The 10,243-nt window shown below is 49.4% G+C and overlaps 1 protein-coding gene across 6 annotated transcripts; it reads left to right on the plus strand.

Moving 5' to 3' along the window:
• Nucleotides 1-1,142: 1,142 nt before the first annotated feature.
• Nucleotides 1,143-10,215, plus strand: FCGRT (Fc gamma receptor and transporter). 6 transcript variants are annotated; one of them, XM_081215295.1, is made up of 7 exons: nt 1,144-1,285; nt 1,680-1,766; nt 2,062-2,355; nt 2,478-2,753; nt 8,266-8,535; nt 9,183-9,299; nt 9,753-10,215. In XM_081215295.1, exons 2-7 carry the CDS (start codon nt 1,694-1,696, stop codon nt 9,830-9,832), a joined length of 1,110 nt encoding a protein of 369 aa, XP_081071421.1. In that variant the 5' UTR covers nt 1,144-1,285; nt 1,680-1,693; the 3' UTR covers nt 9,833-10,215. The 6 variants fall into 6 exon arrangements, with proteins under 6 accessions (XP_081071420.1, XP_081071421.1, XP_081071422.1 ...); XM_081215296.1 differs by having other exon boundaries at nt 2,104-2,355; XM_081215291.1 differs by having other exon boundaries at nt 1,270-1,344.
• Nucleotides 10,216-10,243: the final 28 nt, after the last annotated feature.

Here is a 10,243-nt window from a genome sequence, read left to right on the forward strand (position 1 = left end):
AAACAAAACAAAAAACTTGTACACAAATGTTCACAGCAGCATTATTCACAATAGCCAAAAAGTGGAAACAACCTAAATGCCCGTCAGTTGATGAATGAATAAATGAAATGTGGTCAGTCCCTACAATAGAATACTATCCACCTGATGAATTGGGAGATTGGGATTGACATATATACACTAATATATATAAAATAGATAACTAATAAGAACCTGCTGTATAAAAAATAAAGTAAAATTAAAAAAATACTATCCACCCATAAGAAGGAACGAAGTCCTAATACAGGCTACCATGTGGATAAATCTTGAAAACAATATGCTGGGGAATTCCCTGGCTGTCCAGTGGTTAGGGCCCCGTGCTTTCACTGAGATCTTCCACAAGCCGTGCAGCGCGACCAAAAACAAACAAACAAAAACAGTATGCTAAATGAAAGAAGCCAGACACAAAATGCCACAATATTGTAGGATTCCATTAATCTGAAACGTCCTGAATAGGCAAAATCCATAGAGAGAGAAAGTAAACTTGTTGTTGCCAGGGGCTGGGGGGAGCAGGGGCCCCTTAACGTCTCTGGGGTCCCCTCTGGGGTGATGAAAAAGTTCTGGAACTAGATAGTGGTGATGGTTGCACAACATTGTGAATACACTAAATGTAACCAATAGTAACTCCTTTGTTTTGTGCACTTTACCACAGTAAAACAAATGAATGGGAGCATTATAGCAGGAGTGTGGGCTGCCGGTGGGCGGTTGGAGGGTGCCCCGAAGCATGATATAGTATACTGGGTCTGTGCGTTATTAAGGTCATATCAGAAGATATTAAAGAACTGCAGGCGCACTTTAAGGGGCCCCTTGGGGGAGGGGTTGGAAGGAGGAAGTGTGGAAGTATCTGGAGGGCTTTTATCACAGCAGGAGCTAGTGACGGGCGTTGGGGGTGGTGGGGACAGACAGCAACGTAAGAAGGGGACGCACACAGACCTCCCAGTTTGGGACTCTGATAACGTTGATTCCCAACGTCGTCATGAATTTGCTGGGTGGCTGACACCCTCAAGATAAGAAAATAAGGGAGCAATAGAGAGAGAAAAAAACAAATGACAAAAGTTTCTAGAGAGAGGCCGAGACCAACACTCAGACAGGCTGGGCCCAGGGCCCGGGGTGTGCCCTGCAGCTGGGGGGCGGGGTTGGATATTCCTGGAGTCGAGGAGCCGTCTCCGGACAGGATGTGAGAGAGGAACTGGGGTCTCTAGTCACGGGAGCCAGCTGGGGCCGCAGGAGGGAAGGGATCGTGGCTGCCGTGAGCAGAGCTGGGGCCCAAGACCGAGGGTGGAGAGGGCCGGGCGCCCGGACTCCAGGGTCTCAGGGAGGAGGGAGCCGGGGATCTGGACTTTGGGGTTTGAGGGAGGGCGGTCGGGACCCGCGGGTCTCAGGGAGGAGAAGGAGGCGGGGCCGAACTCCGAGCAAGGAATCTCAGCCTATCCAGGCTCTGTAACTAATTAACCAGCTCGGATCCAATTAAGGGGTGAAAGTTCATCGAGGAGGAGGGCCTTGTTGTCATCCTCCGGGATCGAACCCCTCCGCCCGCAGTCGCAGGCGCGCGGGGTGGCCGCGGGGAGCCGAGCGGGAGCTGGGGGAGGGAGGGAGGGGCGGGGCGGGGGTCCGGAGGAGTCACGCGCCCCCTCCCGCCCCAGGTCTCCCATTCAGGATGCGGGTCCGCCGGCCTCAGCCCTGGGGGCTCGGTCTGCTGCTCGTCCTCCTGCCTGGGACGTTGAGTGCAGGTGAGGGGGCTCCGGGGGGCGCCGGGGCTGCCGCGGACGGGGGAGGTGCCGCCCACCGGGAAAAGAGCAAAGGAAGCGAAATCCGAGGTCCCACTCGAGCCGGGCACTTCCTTCTTTGCCTCATTTGACTTCGTATCTCACGATCTCCTCCCTCTGGCGGTGTGTCTGGGAAACACCTGTCCCCTTACTGGGTCTCTGTCCCTCTCTCTGGGTCTGGCCCTCCTCTCAGGTTCCGGCCCCTCTATCTGCGGTGGGGTCTTTTCTCTCGCGGGGCGTCTGTGCTGCTCCCATCTAGGTACCCCGGCCCAGCTGCTCTGTTCTCCTGTGTCTCCGGCAGAGAGCCACCGCTCCCTCCTGTACCACTTCACGGCCGTGTCCGCCCCCGCCTCGGGGACTCCTGCCTTCTGGGTGTCGGGCTGGCTGGGGCCACAGCAGTACCTGAGCTACAATAACCTGCGGGCTGAGGCTGAGCCCTACGGCGCTTGGGTCTGGGAAAGCCAGGTGTCCTGGTATTGGGAGAAAGAAACCACAGACCTGAGGTACAAGGAGAAGCTCTTCCTCGAAGCTCTCCAAGTTTTAGGGGAAGGAGGTGAGACTGGAACTCCTGAGTGTGAGGATGGACGGTGCTGGGGCCTGGATCCTGGGTCTGAGGGAGGAGGGGACCAAGGCCCCTGCTCCTGGGCCCTGCTCATCTGTGTTTGGGCATCCCAGGTCCCTACACCCTGCAGGGCCTGTTGGGCTGCGAGTTGGGCCCTGACAATGTCTCGGTGCCTGTGGCCAAGTTTGCCCTGAACGGCGAGGAGTTCATGACGTTTGACCCCAAGATGGGCACCTGGGATGGGGACTGGCCTGAGTCCCAGACCATCAGTGTCGAGTGGATGCAGCAGCCCGAGGCGGTCAGCAAGGAGAAGAACTTCCTGCTCTACGCTTGCCCCCACCGGCTGCTGGGGCATCTGGAGAGGGGCCGAGGCAACCTGGAGTGGAAGGGTGAGCAACCCCGCTGAGAGTTCCGGCGCCCACGGACCCCTTCATCCCCACGGCCCTGCCCGAGGCCTCATCCTCTTCCCCAGCCTCTCCTCCCCAGCCTCCAGGCTTCCAGTCTACCCCGCTTTCCTGCAATCATGTCCCAGAGGGTCTTTCTCTACCCCAAGCTGCCCCTGCCCCTCTCCTGCACGCGGCCCTCCTGTGGCTCCTAGAGCCCTTGGGACACAGCTCAGGCCCCTCAGCCGGGCATTGAGACCCCACGTGGCATGGCCTCTGTCTCTCTCCTCAGCCTCACATTTCTCCATCTGCTCCACTCGGCCAGACGGAATCACCCGGAGCCCCTTCAGCTCACACCAGGCCTCCCATTTCTTCACCTTTGCCAGTTGCACTGGTGCCAGGTGCCACTGGTGTCAGGTTCCACTCAGGCGCATGAGGCTTTCACTTGCCTCTTTTGGAGGCCCACAAGATCTTGTGTGACCTCTGTTACACACAGCATATGTCACTCTGAGCTATAATTACACACACGGCTGGGGAACTTAAGGGCTGCAGTTACAGCTCTTTTGTCCTCAGCCTCCCCCACAGTGCAATTCCTACTTCCATCTTAGCCCTCAATATAGACAGTCCTTCACCTAGCAGTCAGAAGAATGTTTTAAAAACATAAATGAACTCCCATCCCACCAGTGCTTAAAACTGTCCCATAGATCCCCACTAGTCTTAGACTAAAATCCAGACCCTGTTGCAAGGCCTGCAAGCTCCTCATGGTCTGGCTGCCTTCCACCACTGTAATTTCACAATGCTCCCAACGACAGTGGCCTTCTCCCTTTCCTCCAATATGTCAGGTTCTTTCCTTCCTCAGGGCCTTTGCACCTGCTGTTCCCTCTGCTTTTGATTCTCTTCCTTGGGATCCAACCATGACTGGGTCCTTCTCATGCTTGAGGTTTGACCTTGGATGTCAGCTCTTCAGCAGGGCCCTCCCTGACCACCCTGGCTAGGGCGTGCCATCCCACCCCCATTATTATCTCTCATGCCACTGTTTTGTCCATTCACTCATTATAGCATCTTTCTTTTTGTTTTGTTTTGTTTTGTTTTGTTTTGCTTTTTATTGAGGTGTGACTTACCTAAAGTACATGGCTCAATTAGTTTTTTAACTTTAAAAAAAAACATTTATTTATTTATTTGGTTGTGCTGGGTCTTAGTTGCGGCACGCGGGATCTTTAGTTGCAGCATGCGGGATCTAGTTCCCTGACCAGGGATCGAACCCGGGCCCCCTGCATTGGGAGCATGGAGTCTTAACCACTGGACCACCAGGGAAGTCCCCTCAATTAATTAATTTTTTTTTTTGGCCGTGCTACACGGCCTGTGGGATCCTATTTCCCCAACCAGGTATCAAACCCGTGCTGGACGGCAAAGGAAGTCCCTCTCTTCTTTTCTTTCTCTTTTTTTTGTCTCTCTCTTCTAGTCCACCGATTATGGGACTGAAATTCAGCCAATACCTCACTCTCTTGATTAATGTAGCTTTATAGAAAGTTTTGATATCTAGCAGTTAAGTTCTTCAGTTTTATTGCCTTGGTTATGCCATGTCATTTGCATCTGTATATACATTTCTGCTTGTCAATTGCTGCCAAAAATTCTGTTGGGATTTCGATAGTGATTGAATTGTATCTATAGATTAGTTTGGGGAGAATTGACATCTTAACAATATTAAGTTTTCGAATCCATGAATACAGTATATCCCTGTACTTGTTTAGATATCCTTTAATTTCTCTCAGTAATATTTTGTAGTTTTCAGTGTAGAGGTCTTACACCCCTTTGGTTAGATTTTTTTCCCTAAGTATTAGACATTTTTTGATGCTTCTGTAAATGGTAATTCTAAAAATTTCATTTTCTTATAGTTTGTAGTTAGTTTATAGAAATACTATTGATTTACAGAAATACTATTGAGTTTTATATATTTTCCTTGTATTCAGAAACTTTGCTGAATTCACTTACTGCTATTAATTTTTCCTAGATTCTTTCGGATCATGTCATATTTGACATGTTTTATTTATTTTCTTTTCTAGTTTTAGTAACTTTTATTTATTTTTCTTATCTTAGGATCCCCACTACAATGTTGAATAGAGTGTGATAATGAACATCTTGTAGTCTCAAACTCACAGGGAAAGCATTCAGCGTCTTACTGTTAAGTATTATGTTAGTTATAGATTTTTTTGTTGATATCCCTTTGACGAATTAAGGAAGTTTCCTCCAACTCCTAGTTTGCTAAGAGCTTTTTTTTCCTCTTTCAATTTTTTAAAAAATAAATTTATTTATTTGTTTTTATTTTTGGCTGTGTTGGGTCTTCGTTGCTGTGTGCGGGCTTTCTCTAGTTGCGGTGAGCAGAGGCTACTCTTCGTTGTGGTGCGTGGGCTTCTCATTGCGGTGGCTTCTCCTGTTGCGGAGCACGGCCTCTAGGCACATAAGCTTCAGTAGTTGTGGCTCACGGGCTCTAGAGCACAGGCTCAGTAGTTGTGGCGCAAGGGCTCAGTTGCTCTGTGGCATGTGGGATCTTCCCGGGCCAGGGATCGAACCCGTGTCCCCTGCATTGGCAGGCGGATTCTTAACCACTGCGCCATCAGGGAAGCCCTCAATATTTTTTTCTTTAATAGATCTTTACTGGAGTATAATTCCTTCACAATACTGTGTTAGTTCCTGTTGCACAACAAAGTGAATCAGCCATATGCATACACATGTCCCCATATCCCCTCCCTCTTGAGCCTCCCTCCATCCTCCCTATCCCACCCCTCTAGGTCATCGCAAAGCACTGAGCTGAGCCGATCTCCCTGTGCTATGCTGCTGCTTCCCACCAGCCAACTATTTTACATTCAGTAGTGTATCTATGTCGATGCTACTCTCACTTTGCCCCAGTTTCCCCCTCCCACCCCAAGTCCTCAAGTTCATTCTCTATGTCTACCTCTTTATTCCTGCCCTGCAATTAGTTTCATCACTACCATTTTTTTTTTTTTAGATTCCATATATATGTGTTAGCATACGGTGTTTGTTTTTCTCTTTCTGACTTACTTCACTCTGTATGACAGACTCTAGGTCCATCCGCCTCACTACAAATAACTCGATTTCATTTCTTTTTATGGCTGAGTAATATTCCATTGTATATATGTGCCACATCTTCTTTATCCATTCATCTGTTGATGGACATTTAGGTTGGTTCCATGTCCTGGCTATTGTAAGTAGTGCTGCAATGAACATTGTGGTACATCATCTCTTTTTGAATTATGGTTTTTTCGGGGTATATGGTCAGTGGTGGGATTGCTGGGTCATATGATAGTTCTATTTTTAGTGTTTTAAGGAGCCTCCATACTGTTTTCCATAGTGGTTGTATCAATTTACATTCCCAGCAACAGTGCAGGAGGGTTCCCTTTTCACCACACCCTTTCCAGCATTTATTGTTTCTAGATTTTTTGATAATGGCCATTCTGACTGGGTGTGAGGTGATACCTCACTGTAGTTTTGATTTGCATTTCACTAATGATTAGTGATGTTGAGCATCTTTTCATGTGCCTCTTGGCCAACTTTATGTCTTCCTTGGTGAAATGTCTATTTAGGTCTTCTGCCCATTTTCTAAGAATTTTTTTGTTTTATTTTTTTATTTTGAATGGTGCTGAATTTTATCAAGTGACCATTTGCTTTTTCCCTTTTATTCTAACGTAGTGAGTTATATTAGCTGACTTTCAAATGTTAAACCAACCTTGAATTCCTGGAATAAACTTCACTTGATCGTAACGTGTTATCCTTTATATAAGTTGCTTGATTCTATTTTCTAATATTTTTAGAGACTTTGAGTGTATTTACACGAGTGATATTGGCCTTAAATTTCCTTTCTTGTTATGTCCTTGTGAGGTTTTGTTATTAAGGTACACTGGCTTCATAAAATGTGCTGGGAACGGTTTCTTCTTTTTCTGTTCCCTGGAAAAATTTGTGTAAGGGTGGTATATTTCGGGCTTCCCTGGTGACGCAGTGGTTGAGTGTCCGCCTGCCGATGCAGGGGACAGGGGTTCGTGCCCTGGTCCGGGAGGATCCCACGTGCCGCGGAGCGGCTGGGGCCCGTGAGCCATGGCCGCTGAGCCTGCGCGTCTGGAGCCTGTGCTCTGAAACAGGAGAGGCCACAACAGTGAGAGGCCCGCGTACCGCAAAAAAAAAAAAAAAGAGTGGTATATTTCTTCCTTAGTTGTTTTGGAGAGTTCATTAATTATGTCATCCGGACCTGGATTTTTTTTTTTTTTAAGAAGGTTGCTCTATTTATTTATTTATTTTTAAAATATTTATTTAATTAATTTATTTGGTTGCACTGGGTCTTAGTTGGGAAGAGCTCTTAGTTGTGGCATACATATGGGATCGAGTTCCCTGACCAGGGATCAAACCCGGGCCCCCTGCATTGGGAGCGCAGAGTCTTAACCACTGTGCCACCAGGGAAGGCCTTGGACCTGGAATTTTATTTGTAGAAAAGTTTTAACTTATGGATTAAAAAATTTAAATAGTTACAGGATTACTACTCAATTGTAAAACTTCTTTTTGTGTCAGTTTGAGAAGGTTGTGTTTCTCAGGAATTTGTCCAGGTCATTTAAACTTCAAATGCGTTGGCATGAAATTTTTCATATCCTCTTACTATCTTTTTTTTTTTTTTTGGCTGTGTTGGGTTTTCGTTGCTGCACACGGGCTTTCTCCTGTTGTAGCAAGCGAGGGCTACTCTTCGTTGTGGTGCACGGGCTTCTCATTGCGGTGGCTTCTCTTGTTTCAGAGCATGGGCTCTAGGTGCATGGGCTTCAGTAGTTGCAACACGCGGGCTCAGTAGTTGAGGCACATGGGCCCAAGAGCAGGCAGGCTCAGTAGTTGTGGCTCGCGGGCTCTAGAATGCAGGCTCAATAGTTGTGGCACATGGGTTTAGTTGCTCCGTGGCATGCAGGATCTTCCCGGACCAGGGATCAAACCCATGTCCCCTGCATTGGCAGGTGGATTCTTAACCACTTCGCCACCAGGGAAGTCCCTCTCTTACTATCTTTTGAATGACTGTTGTGTCTGTCTTATTTTCCCTCATCACACTTTCATAAACTCTTTCCCTTTTATTTACATGTACACAAATATTCGTCTCTCTCCCCTCATTAGAACACAAGCTCCATGAGTACAGGGACTTTTGTCTGTCTTGTTCACTGCTGTATCCCCAGTGCCTAGAAGAGTGCCGGGCACATCACACGGTAGATGCTCAGTATGTGTCTATTGTAGGAAGGACTGGGTGAGACATGGATACCCTCATGGTGGACAGGTTGGGTCTCTGTATCCCTGGGAAGGCCCTTCCCCCTTTACCATTATATTCTCTAGGCTCAGGAAGCCACAGGGCACGTGGTGGGGCCCGCTGGATAGAGTGGAAGGAATGGAGTCCTCTCTATGTCCCTCTCCAACCCTGGGCCTGGCCTTGGGGGTTCCTGGGCCTGGGACTCAGGCCTGTCTGCCTCTTTGTCTGCAGAGCCACCCTCCATGCGCCTGAAGGCCCGACCGGGCAGCCCTGGCTTTTCTGTGCTCACCTGCAGTGCCTTCTCCTTCTACCCACCCGAGCTGCAGCTGCGATTCGTACGGAATGGGATGGCAGCTGGCTCTGGTGAGGGTGACATTGGCCCCAACGGGGATGGCTCCTTCCACGCCTGGTCTTCACTGACAGTCAAGAGCGGCGACGAGCACCACTACCGCTGCGTGGTGCAGCACGCAGGGCTGGCCCAGCCCCTCGCCGTGGAGCTGGGTGAGGTCCCGCTGGGGAATGATGCTCCCTACTTCTGGTTGCCTTTTCTCCCTCTGCCGCAGCAATCCTTCCTGAGTCCGACCACCTTCCACTCCACTGCTGCCAGTTCTTGAGCCTGACTGCTCTCTGCCCCGCCACTGCCAGTTCTTCCAAAGCCCGACAGTCTTTTGTCCTGTGTTGCTTGCCTCCCCAAGTCTGAGTGCCTTTCCTCCTGCTGCTGCTGGCCTCACTGAGTCGGGCCACCCATTAACCACTATGGGAAGTCCTCCCTAAGTCTGACCGCCTTCCGTCCTGCTGCTGCTAGTCTTCATGGAGTCTGACCATTCGTCGTCTGCTGCTGCCAGTCCTCTATGAGTCTGATGTTCTACTGCTCTGTGCCCACCCCTCCTCTCCAATTTGGAACACCCACCCTGCTGCTACAGGTCTCTTGACCAGAGTGACTGAGACCCCTCTTGCTATGGCTGGTTCTTACATACAACCTGGGGACTTTCTAGACCTAGAACAGCGTGTGAGTGGCCTTTCCACTCCCCCAAAACTTGGTGCTGGGATCTCTGAGCTTGGGACGGACTGAGAACCCCCAGTCCCCTGTCCTGACTCAGATGTTCTGGAGGGTCCATTAAATATATCACAACATTCTCTGGCTGCAGAATCACCAGCCAAGTCCTCGGTGCCAGTGGTTGGAATCGTCATCGGCTTCTTACTGCTCATGACAGTGGCTGCAGGAGGAGCTCTTCTGTGGAGGAGGATGAGGAAGGGGCTGCCAGGTGTGGGACAGGAAGAGGGAAGTGCCTCAGAGAGAGGGACAGAGATCCCAAAAAAGAGGGAGACACATTCCTGGGGGGACAGAGGTCTAGACAGAGGGGGACAGAGACCCAGAGAGTGGTGGGGACAGAAAACTGGAGGGGTGAAACAGAGACTCAGAGCGTATAGAAACCCACAAGGTAGGACAGAGACTGTGAGAGAGAGAGAGAGAGAGAGAGAGAGAGAGAGAGAGAGAGACACACACACACACACACACACACACACACACACACACACACACACACACACACACACACACACACACACACACACACACACACACACACACACACACACACACACACACACACACACACACACACACACACACACACACACACGTTGGGGAGGGGAAGTCAGAGACCCAGAGGATTTCAAAGATTCTAATGATCTCTCCCCCTTCCCTCTTTCCTCAGGCCCTTGGATCTCTTTCCGTGGGGACGATATACGGGCCCTCCTACCCAATCCTGGCCTGTCCAAGGAAGCTGAATCTTAGGATATAAATGCATTCGCAGCGACTGCCGATCGTCCCCCATCCTGGCTGCTACCAGCTAATGTAGTCAGGTCCTTTTTCATGCTGTGAGACCTCCTGGAATCCTGGTATTTCTGAGCCTCCAGAAGGAGCCCGATGTCCTCCCTCTGGATTTCCCCTCCTGATATATATGGCTGTCTTCCACCTCCACATATAACATGGGTTTGGGCCCGAATCATTGTGTTCTCATCGTTTCAACTTTTTAGGAAATTGTGGGGGGAATAAATGGTGTAAGCCTTGGGCTTCAAATCTCTCCTGAGGCTAACTTGTTGCCATGGTGGAATCTACCAATTTTATATACCAAGTCATATATTTTTAATTAATAAATTTCACAAATATTTACTGGATGTTTGTGCCCGGCATTTTGAGGAATTC

Source organism: Mesoplodon bidens, assembly GCF_964165515.1.
Source record: "Mesoplodon bidens genome assembly, chromosome: 18".
NCBI lineage: Eukaryota > Metazoa > Chordata > Mammalia > Artiodactyla > Ziphiidae > Mesoplodon > Mesoplodon bidens.

Excerpts from the sequence above, each read along its gene's own strand:
- FCGRT (XM_081215295.1), top strand. The coding sequence starts at position 1,694 with ATGCGGGTCCGCCGGCCTCAGCCCTGGGGGCTCGGTCTGCTGCTCGTC. Across the intron at positions 1,767-2,061 it reads GCCTGGGACGTTGAGTGCAG|GTACCCCGGCCCAGCTGCTC; the intron begins GTGAGGGGGCTC and ends GCTCCCATCTAG. Across the intron at positions 8,536-9,182 it reads GCCCCTCGCCGTGGAGCTGG|AATCACCAGCCAAGTCCTCG; the intron begins GTGAGGTCCCGC and ends CTCTGGCTGCAG.